The following is a 21,792-nucleotide window of genomic DNA, read 5'->3' as shown; positions in this document are numbered from 1 at the left end:
GCCTGTGCCGTGGGGGCTCTCTTTTCCTTCCGCCTTCGCCATGGTCTTCACTATGGCAAAGGCGGAAGAGACCCCCTCCACTGCGTATGCGCGGGGATGCCGTGAGCGGCCACTGACGCTCCCGCACATGTGTCGCACGGCAAAGTTATTTCCGCGCCAGCTGGCGGGGCACCAAAGGCCTTTCCCGCCAGCCGGCAGGGCGGAAATCAGTCGGGCGCGGGCCTAGCCCATCAAGGTGAGGGCTCGGCCCCTCAAGATGCGGAGCATTCTGCACCTTTGGGGCGGCGCGATGCCGGACTGATTCGCGCTGTTTTTAGCGCCGGTTGGCGGACATCGCGCCAATTGCGGAGAATCCCGCCCAAGAGCTTTATTGGAGAGGTGCATACTCTACAGACTGTTAGGATAGACTGCCCGTGCAAACGGCCGATGATGTCATCAATATGCCAGATTGACTCGATGTTGAAGTATCCTCAATTAGCGTATAGCCTTCCACAGTTGTTTCTGGTATTGTCATGTTCTCAGGAATGTCTTAAGTCTTCACTTGGCACCATTTGTTGTGGACTCTCGGTTGACTGTCTCTGGCAAACTAGCTCTAGTTGCTAAAAGTTGATCAGCGTGTCTCCTCCACAATACATCGTCCCGAGTTTGAATGGTGTAGGAGACCGGTCCTGTCTGTGCTAAGACGATGGCAAGTATCCACTTCTCACTGGTGGTATAGTCCCTTACCAATACTTCTTGAACTTTCTGTAAAACACTGCGTTTAGCCCTGTTCTCACGTCACAAAACCTGACTTTGATGTTTCCTCTCAACAATCTCTCTTGTCTTAGGCGGCTTCAGCGAATCAAATGCTGTACGTATCTGATGTTTTACCGCGAGTAAAGCTGGAGAACTTTGTGTTGTCGAATGTGTTGTATTCTTGTATGTCATCGGGAATTGATTTAGTCGTTTAGACCATGATCCTTGCTCACACGTTACCTTCAATGAATGTTTCTTTATCTGAACAAACATTTCAGCCAGCCCATTGTGGCAAGATGATACGCAACAGATCGGACGTGATTGATTCTGTTCTCCTATGGATGATTTGTGAATTCTTGCAAAATGAACTGTGGCACACTGTCATTAACAAGTTGTTCAGGGTAACTGAATCTTGCAAAAATCTCACCCAGTCCTTCTACTGTTCTCTCCGAGGACATAGTCTTCAGATTTTTAACTTCAGGCCATTTTGAATGCGCATCTACCACAAGGAAAAACATTTGCCCTTCGAATGGTCCGGCATAATCTACATGAACTCTTTGCTATGGCCCTTCTGGCCATTCCCATGGGTGCAATGGTTTTAGAGGCAGCAGGTTTTGAATCTCTGCACAAGCCAAACACGTTTGTTTTCTCCTTGATTTCACTATCGAACCCTGGCCACCAAAAATACCTTCCGGCTATCTCCTTCATCCTTAATATACCACAATGCCCTTATTGAAGTTGGTTTAGGACACATTTCCTTACCCCCCCCCCCCCCCCTCCCCCAGAGGAGACAACCAGTCTGTATGGATAATTCGAGTCTTCAAGTAACATATAGCTTCATCTCCGGGTTTGATCCCATGGTCTTGCCACGGAGTACCATGTCCACAACTTCTGACAGTCGAGGATTATTTCTGATATACTTAACTTGTCCTGCAATTAAATGAGTATTATCGACTTCTTCAAAATAGAAATACTGGCCACTCGAACTCTTCGTTGACAACTCACTAGATAATGGTAGTAATCTGAAGAGCCCATCAGCATTCCTATGGAGCTATGACTGATATTTTATCGTGTATGTATGTGCTGACAACAGCAAGGCCCATCTCTACATCCAGCTCACTGCTAGAGGTGGAATACCAGAGTTCGGCCCAAATATCGTTGTTAGTGGTCGATGATCTGTCAGTAAAGTAAATTTCTTTCCATATAGGTAATTGTAAAACATTTGATTACAAAATGATGCTGAGAACTTCCTTCCTATTCTGTGCATAGTTCATTTCTGCTTTGTTCAAGGATCTTGATGCAAAGCTATTGACTTCTCTTCGCCATTGGGCATTCTGTGAGAAACCACTGCTCCCACCCCATAAGGTGATGCATCACAAGCCAGTTACAAGTGTAACTTCGGATCAAATTGTGTCAGGACTTCTGACTTTAGTAGTGTCTCCTTAGCTTGCACAAAGGCCTTCTCGCATTGATCCATCGATTTCCATTTCCTGTTTTGACAGAATAATTTGTGTAAAGGATTGAGAATAGTTTCTCGATTAGGAAAATACCTTCCATAATAGTTTTATAAGCCCCAAAACGATCAAAGTTGACTTACATTTTCATAGAATTTACAGTGCAGAAGGAGGCCATTCGGCCCATCGAGTCTGCACCGGCTCTTGGAAAGAGCACCCTACCCAAGGTCAACACCTCCACCCTATCCCCATAACCCAGTAACCACACCCAAACTAAGGGCAATTTTGGACACTAAGGGCAATTTATCATGGCCAATCCACCTAACCTGCACATCTTTGGACTGTGGGAGGAAACCGGAGCACCTGGAGGAAACCTACGCACACACGGGGAGGGTGTGCAGACTCCGCACAGACAGTGACCCAAGCCGGAATCGAACCTGGGACCCTGGAGCTGTGAAGCAATTGTGCTATCCACAATGCTACCGTGCTGCCCATTTTGAGGTGCAGGTACCTCAGTTATGGCTTTTACTTCTGAAGGTGATTTGTGCAGTCCCTTCACATCTATGATGTGTCCCAAATATTCAATTAAAGATTTGAAGAATTCACATTTATCCTTCCGCACTTGTAGCCCATAATCTTTTAGTCTCTGGAGTGGAGCGTCTAAATTTTGAAGATGCTCTTCTTCATTCTTTCCAATAACTAAGATATCATCTAAGTAGCACAGGACTTCCTCTGGCCCGTTTAGAATTTGATCCATTGGCTGTTGGAACCACACAGTTGCGAACGTGATGCCAAATGGAAGTCTTTAATATCTGATTACCTCTTTGTGTGTCACAATTGTCAGATATTGTTGTTAATCTGGATCCATATTTATCTGGACATAAGCTTGACTAAGGTCACCTTTACTGAAATGCTGACCTCCAGCCAACCCAGCAAATAAATCATCAATTAAACTCAGAACGTATTGCTCTACACATAGTACCGGATTGATAGTGACTTTAAAATCACCACATATGTGTAGCGACTCACGTTTCTCATCGTGGGTACAATTGATGTGGCCTTATCACTTAAATTGACCGATTTGAGGACTCCTGCCTTGACCAGCCCCTCTAATTCTGCCTCAAGCTTAGGCCTGATGGTGTACGGCACTGACTTAGCCTTTGAACATCTTGCTTGGCTTTCATCCCTAATCTTTAGCTTGACTGGGGTCTCTTCCATGCTTCCGGGCTCTCCATTAAAGATTAAGGCATGTTTCTTTAAAACATTCAGTGGACCTGCTTCGATCTCTGACATAAGATTCATCTCAGTTCAGTTTAGCTTGATTCTCTCCAACCAGGTTCTTCCCATTAAGCCTGGATATTTACCTTTAACAATGTGCAGGGACAAGGCTGCGGTCTGCCCATTTAGCTGCACATTTACATCGATACGGCCCCTCAATGGAACCACTTCCCCAGTATAGCTTTCCGAATTATCTTTGAGAGTTTTCAGGTAATGCGTCATAGTTTCTCTTGGCGAACAATTTCTGGTACCAAGAAAACTGCTGCTCCAGTGTCAACCCTCATTTTCAACGGTTGTGTGTTCAGTAATGGAGTGACCCAGTAACGGTTACGCCCGCAGTTCAACGACAGTTCATCAGCTACTGCGTGTCCTTGATAAGTATGTACCTGTCAGGCAGGGAGGAAGTGGTTGAGCAAGGGAACCGTGGTTTACTAAAGCAGTCGAAACACTTGTCAAGAGGAAGAAGGAGGCTGATGTAAAGATGAGGCATGAAGGTTCAGTTAGGGCGCTCGAGAGTTACAAGTTAGCTAGGAAGGACCTAAAGAGAGAGCTAAGAATGAATGAATGAATGAATGAAAATCGCTTATTGTCACAAGTAGGCTTCAAATGAAGTTACTGTGAAAAGCCCCTAGTCGCCACATTCCGGCGCCTGTTCGGGGAGGCTGTTACGGGAATTGAACCGTGCTGCTGGCCTGCCTCGGTCTGCTTTCAAAGCCAGCGATTTAGCCCTGTGCTAAACAGCCCCTGAAGAGCCAGGAGGGGACATGAGAAGTCTTTGGCAGGTAGGATCAAGGATAACCCTAAAGCTTTCTATAGATATGTCAGGAATAAATGAATGACTAGAGTAAGAGTAGGGCCAGTCAAGGACAATAGTGGGAAGTTGTGCTTGGAGTCCGAGGAGATAGGAGAGGTGCTAAATGAATATTTTTCGTCACTATTCACACAGGAAAAAGACAATGTTGTCATGCAGAATACTGAGATTCAGGCTACTAGACTAGGAGGGCTTGAGGTTCATGGCTTGAGGTTCACAAGGAGGAGGGGTTAGCAATTCTGGAAAGTGTGAAAATAGATAAGTCCCCTGGGCCGGAAGGGATTTATCCTAGGATTCTCTGGGAATCTAGGGAGGAGATTGCTGAGCCTTTAGCTTTGCTCTTTAAGTCATCTTTGTCTACAGGAATAGTGCCAGAAGACTGGAGGATAGCTAATGTTGTCCTTTTGTTCAAGAAGGGGAGTAGAGACAACCCCGGTAACTATAGACCAGTGAGCCTTACATCTGTTGTGGGCAAAATCTTGGAAAGGTTTATAAGAGATAGGATATATAATCACCTGGAAAGGAATAATTTGATTAGAGATAGTCAACATGGTTTTGTGAAGGGTATGTCATGCCTTACAAAACTTATTGAGTTCTTTGAGAAGGTGACCAAACAGGTGGATGAGGGTAAAGCAGTTGATGTGGTGTATATGGATTTCAGTAAAGCATTGAGAAAGGTTCCCCATGGTAGGCTGCTGCAGAAAATACGGAGACATGGGATTCAGGGTGATTTAGCAGTTTGGATCAGAAACTGGCTGGGAATTTGATGGGAAATGTTCAGACTGGAGTCCAGTTACTAGTGGTGTACCACAAGGATCTGTTTTGGGGCCACTGCTGTTTGTCATTTTTATAAATGACCTGGAGGAGGGCGTAGAAGGATGGGTGAGTAAATTTGCAGATGACATTAAAGTCGGTGGAGTTGTGGACAGTGCGGACGGATGTTACAAGTTACAGAGGGACATAGATAAGCTGCAGAGCTGGGCTGAGAGGTGGCAAATGGAGTTTAATGCAGAAAAGTGTGAGGTGATTCATTTTGGAAGGAATAACAGGAAGACAGAGTACTGGGCTAATAGTAAGATTCTTGGCAGAGAGATCTCGGTGTCCATGTACATAGATCCCTGAAAGTTGGCACCCAGGTTGAGAGGGTTGTTAAGAAGGCGTACGGTGTGTTAGCTTTTATTGGTAGAGGGATTGAGTTTCGGAGCCATGAGGTCATGTTGCAGCTGTACAAAACTCTGGTGCAGCCGCATTTGGAGTATTGCATGCAATTCTGGTCACCAGAAGGAAGGATGTGGAAACATTGGAAAGGGTGCAGAGGAGATTTACCAGAATGTTGCCTGGTATGGAGGGAAGATCTTATGAGGAAAGGCTGAGGGACTTGAGGCTGTTTTCGTTAGAGAGAAGAAGGTTAAGAGGTGACTTTTTTGAGGCATACAAGATGATCAGAGGATTAGATAGGGTGGGCACTGAGAGCCTTTTTCCTCGGATAGTGATGTCTAGCACGAGAGGACATAGCTTTAAACTGAGGGGAGATAGATATAAGACAGATGTCAGAGGTAGGTTCTTTATTCAGAGAGTACTAAGGGCATGGAATGCCCTGCCTGCAACAGTAGTGGACTCGCCAACACTAAGGGCATTCAAATGGTCATTGGATAGACATATGGACGATAAGGGAATAGTGTAGATGGGCTTTCGAGTGGTTTCACAGGTCGGCGCAACATCGAAGGCCGAAGGGCCTGTACTGCGCTGTAATGTTCTATGTTCTATCATCTGACTGTGGCTGTGGTCCTTTATCGCGTCCATTTCGTATCAGTGGGTCCTTTTCCCACTATTCGATTTTCCATTTGATACACTTGGTTCTTGTTTTATATTGTTCTTGTTTGGTACTTGTTGCTTCTTTCCCCAACATGTGTGTTTGATTTGCCCATTTTTAACCACAATTCCTGCATTTTGCTTCCTTGTACCAGCAGCCTGCTGCTGCGTGCCCAGGTTTTGCATATCGGTGGCAATTGTGAATCTGTGTCTGTTTTGGGATCTCAGACAACATTTTATGGATTCTAGTGCTTGACCTTAATTGTTGGACTTCCCTAGCCACTAATTCCATAGAGATTGTAACTTCTAAAACCTTGTTTAGGTTTAAGTTGCTTTCTGTTAACAGCCTTTTTTAGATAGTTTCACTTCTTAACCCACATACCAGTCTGTCTCTAATGGCATCGTTGAAGACATCGCCAAAGTCACAGTATTCAGCAAATTTCTTCAAAGTAGCGACAAACTGTGTGATTGGTTCACCTTCCTGTTGGTTATGTTTATGGAACCTGAGCCTCTCGATGATGACCAAAGGTTTCGGTGTGAAGTGGCCCTGCAATATCACCACATTCTTATCATGAGGTTTCGAGCACGAGATTGTGCAACAGGTTGAATGATCCCCCCACCCCATTGTACTCAGGACAGTTGGGATGACAATTTCCACCACAATTTCATTCGCTTGGACAAATAATCCAATCTCTCAGTACATGAGCTCCACCATTTGGAGTTCTCATAAGGTCCCACGGCTCCAAAACTTTTTGCCATTTTTACTGTGGAAAGAGCTTGCATAAGTATGATGTACCACCACATTTTTAGCAATGTGCCATTTTTTTTCAAACAAGGTACCCCTGAGCTCAGCTTGTTTCCTTCCACGTTTTGGAACACTCCATCTCTAAGCTATTATTGCAGGATACTTGCTACTGACAGTGCTCCCTGCATTGTTCCAGATCTTTTGGGGCAGAGCACGATGTGAGCTTCTTTTCGATGTTGTTTTCCCCAAAATCTACATTTAAAAAAAAAAAAATTTCACATAGATTTAGAGTACCCAATTCATTTTTTCCAATTAAGGGGCAATTTAGCATGGCCAATCCACCTATCCTGCACATCTTTTGGTTGTGGGGGCGAAACCCACGCAAACACGGGGAGAATGTGCAAACTCCACACGGACAGTGACCCAGAGCCGGGATTGAACCTCGGCGCTGTGAGGCAGCAGTGCTAACCACTGTGCCACCGTGCTGCCCCTCAAATTTTGTTTTTTCAATGGCTGCTACTGATACTTGGCACTCCTGAATCACTGGTGTAGTGAAGCCTTTAGCTTCTTAATTCTTTTTGGATGCCTGTGCATGGATTGACGATTTTCTACATTTTTTTTACTTCCCGGGAGTGTGCCTTCTTGACACCAGTTTTCTTTGAGGTATTTTTGAAAGATATACTTGCAGACCATAAAGGTACAAATAAACAAGAACTTTATTGGAAAGGTATTTACAGGCTGATAGGATAGACTGCCAGTTTGCCCATACAAATGGCCGATGACATCATCAATATAATAATAATCTTTATTAGTGTCACAAGCAGGCTTACATTAACACTGCAATGAAGTTCCAGTGAAAGTCCCCTCGTCGCCACATTCCATCGCCTGTTCGGGTACACTGAGGGAGAATTCAGAATGTCCAATTCACCTAACAGCGCGTCTTTTGTGACTTGTGGGAGGAAACTGGAGCGCCCGGAGGAAACCCACGCACACAGGGAGAACGTGCAGACTCCTCACAGACAGTGACCAAGCCGTGAATCGAACCTGGGACCCTGGCGCTGTGAAGCAAGTATGCTAACCACTGTGCTACCCCTCTGCCCATTAATGCTGTGGCTACAAGAGAAGATCAAAGGCTAGGAATTCCTGCGGTGAGTAACTCGCCTGAGTCACCAAAGCCTGTCCACCATCTACAAGGCAAAAGTCAGGAGTGTGATGGAATACTCTCAATATGAGTGCAGATTCAACAACACTCAAGGAACTGGGGACATCCAAGCCAAAGCAGCCCACTTAATTGGCACCCCGTCCACAATCATTCACTCCCTCCACCACCGACGCACAATGGCAGCAGTGTACCACCTACAAGATGCACTGCAGGAACACAGTGAAATCATAAGTAACAATTATCTTGTCCTGACTATCTCTCTCAGCCTTTGCTAGAAGAAAAACCATACTATGGAGTAATGGTTAAGAAAACAGATGCTGGAAATCTAAAGTCCAACCAGTTAAGGAATCTAGAGAAGTTTCCAAGAAGTCTGAGTTAACAGAACAGAGGAAATTAGGCAGCTCTGTTTAACCAAAATAACACAGAGCGCCATTCTGAATGACCCCGCTATCTAACGGCACTCTGTTTTGTTTTTGTGCCCGGTGGGGAATGTCCCACTAAAGAGCTGGTGATTGACTTCAGGAAGCAAAGTACTGTACACAACTCTGTCAGCATCAACGGGGCCGAGGTGGAGATGGTGAGCAGTTTCAAATTCCTAGGGGTGCACATCTCCAAAAATCTGTCCTGGTCCACCCACGTCGACGCTACCACCAAGAAAGCACAACAGCGCCTATACTTCCTCAGGAAACTAAGGAAATTCGGCATGTCCACATTGACTCTTACCAACTTTTACAGATGCACCATAGAAAGCATCCTATCAGGCTGCATCACAGCCTGGTATGGCAACTGCTCGGCCCAGGACCGCAAGAAACTTCAGAGAGTCGTGAACACCGCCCAGTCCATCACACAAACCTGCCTCCCATCCATTTACACCTCCCGCTGCCTGGGGAAAGCGGGCAGCATAATCCCACCCGGCGTACTCACTCTTCCAACTCCCATCGGGCAGGAGATACAGAAGTCTGAGAACACGCACGAACAGACTGAAAACAGCTTCTTCCCCACTGTTATCAGACTCCTAAATGACCCTCTTATGGACTGACCTCATTAACACTATACCCTGTATGCTTATTCCGATGCCAGTGCTTATGTAGTTACATTGTATACCTTGTAAAATATTTTTATTCTCTATTTTCACATTTTCTTCAGAATTTACACCCCACCAACAAGCAGTAAACGGTAACGAATACAAAGTCAATCCCCTTATCAACAACAACGATCCCATCCTCCCACCACCCCAAACGATGCCTCCCTGACAATATAAGCATCAAATAAAACAAACCCTCCCACGGTGGGAAAAACAAAGGAAAAAAAAAAGAAAAAGGAATCAGGAATCGCCGATGGTCACCATTGACCTATAGAGTCCACCCCCCCCCCCCCCCCCCCAACATTCAATGCCATCCAATCCCCGAAAGAGTGCTGTAAATGGCACTCATGAATTGTAAACCCCCCTCCCCGACTCCTCCCCTCCACTTCCTCTTATAAAACTCCTCCTCCCAACCTCTGTTCCTTCCCCCCAACTTTCCACCCCGGCGAGACTCATCGAAACCTGTTCTGCCAGGCTCCGATGGCCGCAGCCCCTCCCCCCACCTCACTTCCCTTCACTGGCCGGCTTAAACCGGCCAGCGTGGAGGCCCCCGCCCGGGTCTCTTTCCCCCTTTCCCGGTCCCAGGAAAACCAAGAAATCCCCTTTAGCACAGAAACCCTGCATACATATCCAAGCCCCAAAGAACCATCATTGCAAGTGATCTCTTCCCTTCTCCAAATATATACAACGTTGGCTCATTTAGCACATACACCAGCACGCAGTGAGAAAAATCCAGTTACATGAGGCTACATCGGCACATGACCATTTCTCAATTCAGCCACAGTCCTTCTGCCTTTGCAAACTCCTCCGCTGCTTCCGCCGTCCCAAAATAAAAGTCCTTGGATTTGTAGGTCACCCTCAACTTAGCTGGGTATACTATGCCGCACTGCACCTTACAGTGCCTTCTTCACCTGGGTGAAGGCAGCCCGCCTCCTCGCCAGCTCCACCGCAAAGTCCTGATATATGCTTAAACCAGCTCCAGCCCACTACACCACCCGCTTCTGCTTTGCCCAGCACAGGACCTTCTCCTTCACACTGTACCTACGGAAGCACAGAGTCACTGCCCTTGGCGGCTCACTCTCCTTTGGTACAGGCCTCCACGACCAATGAGTCCGATCCAGTTCATATCGGGACGGACCATCACCCTCCCCCAATAGCTTCGCCAACATCTTGGCAAAATACTCAGTCGGCCTCGGGCCTTCCACTCCTTCGGGCAGACCCACAATCCTCAGATTCTGTCATCTGGATCTGTTTTCCAAGTCGTCCATTTTGGCTCCCAGACCCTTATTGATCTCTATCACCTTCCGCATTTCCTTCCTCATCGAGGTAAGTTGATCACTGTGCTGCAATAATGTCTCTTCCACTTCTTTCAGCACCTCACCTTGCTCCCGCACCTCCGCCACTGCGCTCAATACCGCCGCCCTCACCGGGGCAATCGCCTCCTCCACCAGCACTTTCAATATCGCCCCCATCTCCTTCCTCACCGCCTCCATGTATTTTGTGAACTGTCTTTCGAGTTCCGCGGCCATCACCTTAGTCATTTCTTCAGCTGTGGGCAATGCGGCCTCCTCTGGTGCCCCAGCCTCCACTTTTCTTGCCGTTCCCGCGGTGACCTTTCCACTCTCCGACGGACTTTCAGACGCTTTTTTCACGGCCGTTTTTTTACTTACTTTCGACATTTCCCTTCACTGTGCCTTCTCCCCGCTTTTGCCGCCTCCGTTGCCGCTGGGACCGGGCGTTAAACCCCGAAAATGCCATTCCCGAACGGGAGCCCTCCGATGTGCAGCTGCCTCCCGCCCGCTGTCACCGGAAGTCCGTCTACATTGTCTACCTTCTTTTGTCCTATTATGTATTTTCCTTTATTCCCTTTTCTTCCCATGTACTTAATGATCTGTTGTGCTGCTCGCAGAAAAATACTTTTCACTGTACCTCAGTACACGTGACAATAAACAAATCCAATCCAATCCAATCCGAGGCTGCACTTAGCCACATTTCCTGCACTGAGAAGCTCCGACAAGTGGGAGCTCCGCAGTGTAGACAGGGATCAGGACGCCATATTTAAATGGCGCCCCAATCTCACGACCCCCTGACGCAACCCCCGGAACATCCCAACACACCTGTTGGGGGTCCTCGGGCTCCCCGCGCCCCACTACACACAGGCAGGGAATCCCAAAGCCCGATCTGCGGCGCAGGCACAATGCTAGCTTGGCACTTTGACATTGCGAGCCTGGCACCCTGGCAGTGGCAGGCTGGCACCAGGTGGCACCAGCAGTGCCAGGGTGCCAATCTGTCCAGAGGCCGACCACCCGGGGCCACTCCGATCGCCGGGGGGGACTCCCCCAGGTTCCATTCTGCCTGGTCCTCATCGTGGGGACCAGTACTGAATGGCACCTGGCTGGGGTCTCCTCAGTGAGACTGGTAGATGCTGGATGGCCATTCGATCTGGCGTAGGCAGAGGTACGTCAGCTTCTAAGCCACTTCACTCTTTGAAACTGAATCCCGCCCATCTGGTTAGATCACGTGAGGTGTAACAGCCGTCAGGAATCCCGGGGCAGGCCTATCCTGGGATCTACCGGCCGGGTCCTGCTCTGATTCCGGCGGGACGCAGCTGGTAGATCACATCCTGGGAACCATAACAGATTTCTGTTCAGTAACTTCATAGCGAGCTGAAACGGTATTGGATCGTGAGAATAATCTGTTATAGGAAATACCTCAAATTTCTCTGGGGTTTTTGTTTATACCGTGGTAAAATCTGGGGGGATTTGAGGAGAAATCCACAGACTTGGGTTCAGAGATGGGTGTGCCTTAACACAGTATCTTGCGAGCTTAAAAGGGATGTGTGTTATTGAGACCATAGAAGCTTAAGATGTACTTTGAAATCCGTGTTAATCCTAAAATCTGTGTGTAATTGTTATGCTAAGGGGGGAGTAAAGGAGTATTATATAATTTTTAATAAACATTTTTTTTTCTTGTTGTTAAAACTATTTAGAGATCCTGTAACTCTGTTTCTCCACATTTTGTAACCTTAGTTTAGAATGGATGGAGAATTCTGGCCAAAATGTTGTGTTCTCGATACGGAGTATAATATTTGTTGAATATTCCATTGCGTTATGCTGCCTATTGTGATTACTATAAATTAAATGCAAAGTGTATTTCGAAAATGCAACATTTTGAAAAATCTGTGCCTTGCAGGTTGCTCAGTTATAGGAAATCTCTCAAGTAAGTAGTTGCAAATTTCTCTGTGGTTTTTGTTTATAGCTTAAAATCTGAAGTGATTTATTTTCTATTTTCTGTTAGATTCAAAGGCAAACGGTATAAATCTTAAAAGCATGACCAATTGCATGGTAACTGGAGAAGGGCTTTTCTGTCTCCTTCTGGAGTGAACTGTACATATCTGTGTTTCACCTTTAGAAGCAATATGGGCTTATTTAAATTCCTTGGAGTGCAGGAAAGATGTCATTATTAGAATGATGATGCTTTGAATGCATTCTTATTTTATATTGCAGATTCCAAGAAAGAACTTTTTTATGTTGCACAGAAATCCACGTACTGTATGTTAACCATCCCTTCAAACAAATTGTCCACTATTGGAATATTACCTTATCAAGCATAGTTGTGGCTCATGCAATACAAGTGCAAGGACTTAACTGTGGATAATCTTTGAGTCCAGCTTCACAGTTTATCATCAGCAGAATGACCTATAGGTCAGAGGCGAATTTTGAACAAAATTTACATGAGTTTGTAATTTTAAAAATTCAATCTGTCCACAGGCCCATTAACAAGAAGTCATTCCTTCAGCATGTCGAAGACCTGTGCATCAACAACAACCTGAAGTTTCAAGAAGAATTTTCGGTATGTCTCCAACAGTTGTCACAACACACCAAGAATTTAGCAGCTTCACATGTCACAATTCATGTCTAGTTTAGTGCATGTGAGACCAGTGAGAATCCTGGCCTTGATAATCAATACCCAATTACCAGATTTAATGTTTATATAGTAATGTTACACTGATTTAGGTTCTTCACTATATGTGGCAACCTGATCGGAATCATTTCCCAGCCGTGTCAGTGTCGGTTGATCCTCTGCAGACCACCCCACGTTGACATTTTTCTTGATGGGATGTCACTGTGAGTGTTCATCAGTCAGAAATTTCTTTAAAAACACAAGGAACTCAGTTGAATCAATATTCTGTTCTTTGGGGCAGTATCAAGGCAATTTTAACACATTGGACGCCCATTCACAGCAACCTGACTTTGAAATTTAGCCTTACGTTGTACTTGAAATTCGGTGTCTGGGTCGGCTACCCTGACTTCTGATTGATAAAGGTCACGTGGAGCTGGGAAAGCTAAAAAATGAACAGAAAGAGTAAAACAAAAGAAATATATCTGATTCAAATATATAATTCATGAGGAATACCAGATAAATACTAAGCCATAGCTTTATTTTTATGGTTTATTTGCTATATTTCATATCTCAGTCATGATTTCAGCACCATATACAGTGGAGCCCACAGCAACAGGCATTATCATTGGTGCATTGTTTGTGAATTCTCAGACTACCCCAGTAGACTGCAGAAGGTTTTCTTGTCCAGCTACGACAATATAGGGTATCGGATGGAGAGAATTCTGAGGCAAGACTTCACAGATCATATTCCATTCATTGCTGTGCAGATCAATGTTCACATTGACAGAGTGCCGAGTGGTAGAGGGATGACTGGAATACAACGGATGAGAATGCTACGTCTGAAGACGGTGCAACATTCAGGTGACCCATCCTTCCACTCAAATGTGGATGTCCAGTCAGGGCCAAGTATCAGATATAGTGTGTGTAGCGCACAAAGACTCCGAGAGACGAATAGAGTGAAGTCGATGAGGCTTTATTAAGCGTGACTGTTTCCCCCGCAGTTCGGTAGTAGACTGCCTGAGGGGGAGGACTCCAGGTACTTATACTCCGCCTTCAGGGCGGAGCTAGAGATCAACGTCCAACCAGGACCCGGGATCTGTCAGCCAATGACATCATGGCTTCACAGTCCCACATGACCCCTAATGCATACTACCACATTCACCCCTTGTTAAAAATGAACCCGGCGGGGTGATGCTTCGCATGGTGGTAAGGGTTTACAAGGCTGGTCCTGGGAGGAAAACTTTCACATGTTATAACAGTATGTACAAGGTTTTTTTTTTTGTTTCAAACTATTTACAGTAATCGTCAGGAAAAGACAAAATGTTCTCGTTAAAAGTCCACAAAGTCCACATTGTACTGTTAGATCGACGCCACGAGTCGGTCGGGCGGTCTGGTCGTCCGTGTCGATCGCCTCGGCCCCGGTGGTGGTGGTGGTGCTTGTTTCGGTGTTGTCTTCTCCGGGAGCCTTACGGTTTCAGCTTGGGCTTCATTCCTGGTCGGGCCTGGGAGGAGGACTGATCCTCCTGGGAAGGGGGCGGTCGCGGGGTGCGGCGGTGGCAGGAAGGGGGGGGGTTGGGTGATTGGTGTCGGGGCGGGGGGGTGTGTTGCCGGCGGGCGCCAGATCTCACAGAGAGACCGTGTCCTGTCGGCCGTCGGGGTACTCCACGTAAGCGTACTGCGGGTTCGCGTGAAGGAGGTGAACCCTTTCGACCAACGGGTCCGACTTGTGCGCCGCACGTGCTTTCGGAGCAAGATGGGTCCTGGGGCCGCCAGCCAGGTCGGCAGCGACGTTCCAGAGGGGTCCTTTGAAATCCAGACTGAGGCGTTCAAAGGGGCGGGAAGCCTTAATCAGGTGCGCACCATCCGGCCTGAAAAAATGCGGTTTGCACTCTGCGCAGATGTGGCAGTTCCTTGTGACTGTACGGACCTCCTCTAAGGAGTATGGGAGGTTGCGGGACTTGATAAAGTGGTAAAACCGAGTGACCCCCGGGTGGCAGAGGTCCTCGTGGAGGGTTTGGAGGCGGTTAATTTGTGCGTTGGCACATGTGCCGCGGGATAGGGCATCGGACGGCTCGTTCAGCTTTCCGGGACGATACAAGATCTCGTAGTTGAAGGTGGAGAGCTCGATCCTCCACCTTGAGATCTTGTCGTTTTTGATTTTGCCCCTCTGTGCATTATCGAACATGAAGGCTACCGACCGTTGGTCCGTGAGGAGAGTGAATCTCCTGCTGGCCAGGTAATGCCTCCAATGTCGCACAGCTTCCACTATGGCTTGGGCTTCCTTTTCCACTGAGGAGTGCCGGATTTCTGAAGCGTGGAGGGTTCAGGAGAAAAAGGCCACGGGTCTGCCCGCTTGGTTAAGGGTGGCCGCTAGAGCTACGTCGGAGGCGTCGCTCTCGACCTGGAAGGGGAGGGACTCGTCGATGGCGCGCATCGTGGCCTTTGCGATATCCGCTTTGATGCGGCTGAAGGCCTGGCAAGCCTCTGTCGACAGAGGGAAGGTCGTGGTCTGTATTAGGGGGTGGGCCTTGTCTGCGTACTGGGGGACCCACTGGGCGTAGTATGAAAAAAACCCCAGGCAGCGTTTCAGGGCTTTTGAGCAGTGCGGGAGGGGAAATTCCATGAGGGCGCGCATACGTTCGGGGTCGGGGCCTATTATCCCATTGCGCACTACGTAGCCCAGGATGGTTAGCCATTGGTGCTAAAAACGCACTTGTCCTCGTTGTACGTGAGGTTCAAGGCTTTAGCGGTCTGGAGGAATTTTTGGAGGTTGGCGTCGTGGTCCTGCTGATCGTGGCCGCAGATGGTTACATTGTCGAGATACGGGAACGTGGCCCGCAACCCGTGTTGATCAACCATTCGGTCCATCTCTCGTTGGAAGACCGAGACCCCGTTTGTGATGCCAAATGGGACCCTTATGAAATTGTATAATCGCCCATCTGCCTCGAAGGCTGTGTACTTGCGGTCACTTGGGCGGATGGGGAGCTGATGGTAGGCGGACTTGAGGTCCACGGTGGAGAAGACTTTATATTGGGCAATCCGATTGACCATGTCGGATATGCGGGGAGAGGGTACGCGTCTAGTTGTGTGTACCTGTTGATGGTCTGGCTATAGTCTATGACCATCCTTTGCTTCTCCCCTGTCTTTACTACTACCACCTGTGCTCTCCAGGGACTATTGCTGGTCTGGATTATGCCTTCCTTTAGTAGCCGCTGGACTTCGGACCGAATGAAGGTCCGGTCCTGGGCGCTGTACCGTCTGCTCCTAGTGGCGACGGGTTTGCAATCCGGGGTGAGGTTTGCAAACAAGGACGGGGGTTGCACCTTGAGGGTTGCGAGGCCGCAGATAGTGAGTGGGGGTATTGGGCCGCGGAATTTGAAGTAAGGCTCTGTAGATTGCACTGGAAGTCTAATCCCAGTAATGTGGGGGTGCAGAGTTGGGGAAGGACGTAGAGCCTGTAGTTTTTGAACTCCCTCCCCTGCAACGTTAGGGTAACTATGCAGAAGCCTTTGATCTGTACGGAGTGGGATCCTGCAGCTAGGGAAATCTTTTGTGCGCTGGGATGGGTGGTCAAAGAACAGCGTCTTACCGTGTCGGGGTGGATAAAGCTCTCCGTGCTTCCGGAGTCGACTAGGCATGGTGTCTCGTGCCCGTTTATCAGCACCATTGTCGTCGTCGTCTGGAGTGTCCGGGGCCGAGCTTGGTCCAGCGTTATTGAAGCGAGACGTGGTTATAGTAGTTGAGCGTCTTCTTCGAACCCCGTGGAGCCGTCGACACTGGGGTCCGTTGTTGACGTCCAAGATGGCGTCGGGGTTGAACAAAATGGCTGCCCTCATGCATCGCACATAGCTGGGGGGTCACAAGATGGCGGCGGGGTGGACAAAATGGCCACCCCCATGCGTCGCACAGGTCTGGGGTGGTCCAAGATGGCGGCGCCCTTCCTCCCCTCGTGGTGGCCGGGACCCAAAATGGCTGCGCCTGCGGGTCGCACATAGGGCACTGGGGGGGTTGGGGAGCGTTAGGAACGCGCGGGGCTCCCTCATCTCTGGGGACAGCGGAGGTCGGGACCCAAATTGGTAGCGCCGGCGGGTCATACGTGGGGCGCGGGGGGGGAGGTTTGGGTGGCGTTAGAGCCGCGCAGAACTCCCTCTTCTCCGGGGAGAGCGGTGGTCGGGACCCAAAGTGGTAGCGCCGGCGAGTCATACATGGGGCGTGGGGGGGGGTTGGGGAGCGTAAGCGGCGTGCAGGGCTCCCTGTTCTCCCGGGACCGCGGTGGTCGGGACCCAGAGTGGCTGCGCCTGCGGGTCGTACATGGGGCGCAGGGGGGGTTGGGGAGCGTAAGCGGCGTGCAGGGCTCCCTGTTCTCCCGGGACAGCGACCTCGCGGGACCGGCACACAACCGCGAAATGGCCCTTTTTCCCGCAGCTCTTGCAGATCGCTGCGCGGGCCGGGCAGCGCTGCCGGGGGTGTTTCGCCGAGCCGCAGAAATAGCAGCAGGCGCCCCCGGTGCGACTTGGTGTTTGGACCGCGCAGGCTTGTGGGGTGTCCGGGGGAGGGTGGGTTTGTCGCGACGGGTACGTACGGAGCCCAATGGGCTGCCGCGCGGTCGGGGCCGTAGGCGCGGGTATTTCGCGCGGCCACGTCTAGGAAGGCTGCTAGGGCCCGTGCCTCTGAGAGTCCTAGCGACTCTTTTTCTAGAAGTCTTTGGCGGATTTGGGAGGAGTTCATACCTGCCACAAAAGCATCGCGCATTAACATGTCCGTGTGTTAATTTGCGTTCACCGACGGGCAGCTGCAGGCTCGTCCCAAAATTAGTAGCGCGGCGTAGAGTTCATCTATCGATTCTCCGGGACTTTGCCGTCTCGTTGCGAGTTGATAGCGAGCGTAGATCTGGTTTACTGGGCGGACATCGAGACTTTTTAGTGCTGCGAACGCCGTCTGGAAATCCTCTGCGTCTTCGATGAAAGAGAAAATCTCCGTGCTTAACCTCGAGTGCAGGACCTGTAGTTATTGGTCTTCTGTGACCCGGCCGGTGGCCGTTCTGAGGTAGGCCTCAAAACAAGTCTGCCAGTGCTTGAAAGCTGCTGCCGCGTTCACTGCGTGGGGGCTGATCCTCAGGCATTCCGGGATGATCCTGAGCTCCATAGTCCTTTTTAGTCACGCTTAATAAATTGTAGCGCACAAAGACTCCGAGAGACAAATAGAGTGAAGTCGATGAGGCTTTATTAAGCGTGACTGTTTCCCCCGCAGTTCGGTAGTAGACTGCCTGCGGGGGAGGACTCCAGGTACTTATACTCCGCCTTCAGGGCGGAGCTAGAGGTCAACGTCCAACCAGGACCCGGGATCTGTCAGCCAATGACACCATGGCTTCACAGTCCCACATGACCCCTAATGCATACTACCACAGTGTGATAGTTGATGATGTATTTCCAGACACACGGCTATCTCCGTCACACGAGGTGCAAATTGACTGCAAATCATCTTAATTACTCTTACCACTAAGCAAGCACTTGGAAGCGGCATGAAATGAAGTGAAATGAAAATCGCTTATTGTCACAAGTAGGCTTCAAATGAAGTTACTGTGACAAGCCCCTAGTCGCCACATTCCGGCGCCTGTTTGAGGAAGCTGGTACGGGAGGCATTAGTACAAGTGTAAAGAAAATGTATTATCATCACGAGAAAACAACAAGGCAGATAACAGGATGGCACATATGTTGTAGGGAAGCAAATGGGCCCCTAAATAAATGGGGCTCAGCAGCCACACCTTCTTGTTCATTCTCACTGGCTTTCCCTGTCACTGGATCTGACTCTGTCTCCTTGCCAACCTGCTTCATGTCTAAAATCCTGCCAAGTGGAAGAAAGAATATGTTGTCTTATGCTGCTACTGCTTGCTTTCCACAGAGAGGAATTTAAAGTTCCCGACGTGGGTTCCGCCCACATGTTAGAGAACTGGCGGGAAAGCCATGTCACTTCCACGGGGGCTGTCTGACCAGATTAAGTGTCTGTCAGGCACTTAACTGGCAGGGACAGGGCTTTGCCCAGGATTTAAGACCCTGGCAGTAGAAAACCCGCCTGCCGAGGGCTGCCAGCCAGTCAGAGGCCTTTAGGAACAGTGTCCGCTGCAGGTGGTGCTCCAGTGGCATCACCTGGGATTGTTATTAGATCCTGGATTCAGGTGAGTGAGGAAGATCTTGGGGTCAATGAGACAGGGCACTGTGGTGAGCGGTGTAGGCGCTTGGAGGGAAGGGCAGGAGGTGGCTTTCAGTGGCCTCACTTTTTGAGTGCCAGGCCTCTCGATCGGACACTGAGCGGCCTGACAACCAAGGACCCCACCTCCAGTAGGTCGCTGGCAAATCCTGTAAAGGTTGCTGGACGGCCTTCAGGAAGCACAGGAAAGCTGTATGATTCCGATTTAATCCCTGAGCCCACCACAAAATTCTGGTGAAGCTGTCTAATTAATGAGCCCATTTGGCACCCCGCTACTGACAGACTGGAATCCTGCATCAGGCACATCCCGCTGGACAAGACCGACATGCACCCTCTGCCGCCATGTTTTCAGCTGTCATGGGCTGGATGGAGCTTAGTCCAGAGATTTAGGAATAAGATAGCTCTTGTGAACAATTTAGTTGAGTCATTTTGAAATGAAAGGCATTTATATTCTAAGGTTTAAGACATGGCATGAGATCTCAGACCCGTGTCATGCTCCTCGTGTGCGATGTGGGAGCTCAGGGACACATCCACTGTCCCTGGCTCCTTCACGTGCAAGAAGTGTGTCCAGTTGCAGCTCCTGTTAGACCGCTTGACGGCTCTGGAGCTGCGGATGGACTCACTTTGGAGCATCTGCGATGCTGAGGACGTCGTGGATAGCACGATTAGCGAGTTGGTCACACCGCAGGTGAAAGGTACTGAGGGTGATAGAAAATGGGTGACCAAAAGACAGAGCAAGAGTAGGAAGGCAGTGCAGGTGCCCCCTGCGGTCATCTCCCTGCAAAACAGATATACCGCTTTGGATCCTGTTGAGGGAGATGGCTCACCAGGGGAAGGCAGCAGCTGCCAGGTTCATGGCACCGTGGCTGGCTCTGCTGTGCAGCTGGGCAGGAAGAAGAATGGCAGGGCTATAGTGATAGGGGACTGAATCGTCAGGGGAATAGACAGGCGGTTCTGCAAACGCAATCGAGACTCCAGGATGGTATGTTGCCTCCCTGGTGCAAGGGTCAAGGATGTCTCGGAGCGGCTGCAGGACATTCTGGGGGGGGGGAGGAGGGGGGAGGGTGAACATCCAGCTGTCATGGTGCACATTGGCACCAACGATATAGGTAAAAAACAGGACGAGGTCCTACAAGCTGAATTCAGGGAGTTAGGAGTTCAACTAAAAAGTAGGACCTCAAAGGTAGTAATCTCAGGATTGCCACCAGTGCCACGAGCTAGTCAGAGTAGGAATATCAGGATAGATAGGATGAATGCGTGGCTCGAGAGATGGTGCAAGAGGGAGGGATTCAAATTCCTGAGGCATTGGAACCGCTTCTGGGGGAGGTGGGACCAGTACAAACCAGACGGTCTACACCTGGGCAGGACTGGAACCGATGTCCTAGGGAGGGTGTTTGCTAGAGTTGTTGGGGTGGGTTTAAACTAATGTGGCTGGGGGATGGGAACCGATGCAGGAAGTTGGAAGGTAGTAAAATAGGGACAGAAACAAAAGGCAGTAAGGGGGAAAGTGTAAGAAGCCATAGTCAAAAATCAAAAAGGGCGACAGTACAAGGTACAGTGGCTGAGGGGAGCTCAATGAACAGGACTAGTAATACTAAAAGGATACTATTTTCTGCAATAGCCTACTGTGGGGAACCTTATCAAACGCTTTACTGAAATCCATATACACCACATCAACTGCTTTAACCTCATCCACCTGTTTGGTCACCTTCTCAAAGAACTCAATAAGGTTTTTGAGGCATGACCTACCCTTCACAAAACCATGTTGACTATCTCTAATCAAATTATTTCTTTCCAGATGATTATACATCCTATCTCTTAGAAACCTTTTCAAGACTTTGCCCACAACAGAAGTAAGGCTCACTGGTTTTTATTTACCGGGGTTGTCTCTACTCCCCTTCTTGAACAAGGGGACAACATTTGCTATCCTCCAGTCTTCTGGCACTCTTCCTGTAGACAAAGATGACTTAAAGATCAAAGCCAAAGGCTCAGCAATCTCCTCCCTAGCTTCCCAGAGAATCCTAGGATAAATCCCATCCGGCCCAGGGGACTTATCTATTTTCCCACTTTCCAGAATTGCTAACTCCTCCTCCTTATGAACCTCAAGCCCTTCTAGTCTAGTCACCTGTATCTCAGTATTCTCCTCGACAACATTGTCCTTTTCCTGTGTGAAGACTGACAAAAAATATTCATTTAGCACCTCTCCTATCTCCTCGGACTCCACGCACAACTTCCCACTACTGTCCTTGACTGGCCCTACTCTTACCCTAGTCATTCTTTTATTCCTGACATATCTATAGAAAGCTTTAGGGTTATCCTTGATCCTACCTGTCAAAGCCTTCTCATGTCCCCTCCTGGCTCTTCTTAGCTCTCTCATTAGGTCCTTCCTAGCTAACTTGTAACTCTCGAGCGCCCAAAGTGAACCTTCACATATCATCTTTACATAAGCTTCCTTCTTCCTCTTGACAACTGTTTTCGTAAACCACGGTTCCCTCGCTCAACCACTTCCTCCCTGCCTGACAGGTACATATTTAGCAAGGACACGCAGTAGCTGTCCTTTGAACAAGCTCCAGATTTCCATTGTGCCCATCCCCTGCAGTT

General features: G+C 48.8%; 1 protein-coding gene across 1 annotated transcript in view; it reads left to right on the top strand.

Annotated features, from left to right (window-relative positions):
• ptprq (protein tyrosine phosphatase receptor type Q) overlaps positions 1–21,792 on the top strand; it is a 304,885-nt gene that overhangs the window by 238,835 nt on the left and 44,258 nt on the right. The window contains exon 51 of the mRNA XM_072485165.1: positions 12,852–12,933. Coding sequence (XP_072341266.1) covers positions 12,852–12,933 — 82 coding nt within the window. The remainder of the gene's footprint in view (positions 1–12,851; positions 12,934–21,792) is intronic.

Source organism: Scyliorhinus torazame, chromosome 19, assembly GCF_047496885.1.
Source record: "Scyliorhinus torazame isolate Kashiwa2021f chromosome 19, sScyTor2.1, whole genome shotgun sequence".
In the NCBI taxonomy this organism is placed as follows: Eukaryota; Metazoa; Chordata; class Chondrichthyes; order Carcharhiniformes; family Scyliorhinidae; genus Scyliorhinus; species Scyliorhinus torazame.
This window is presented reverse-complemented; position numbering and strand designations above follow the sequence as displayed.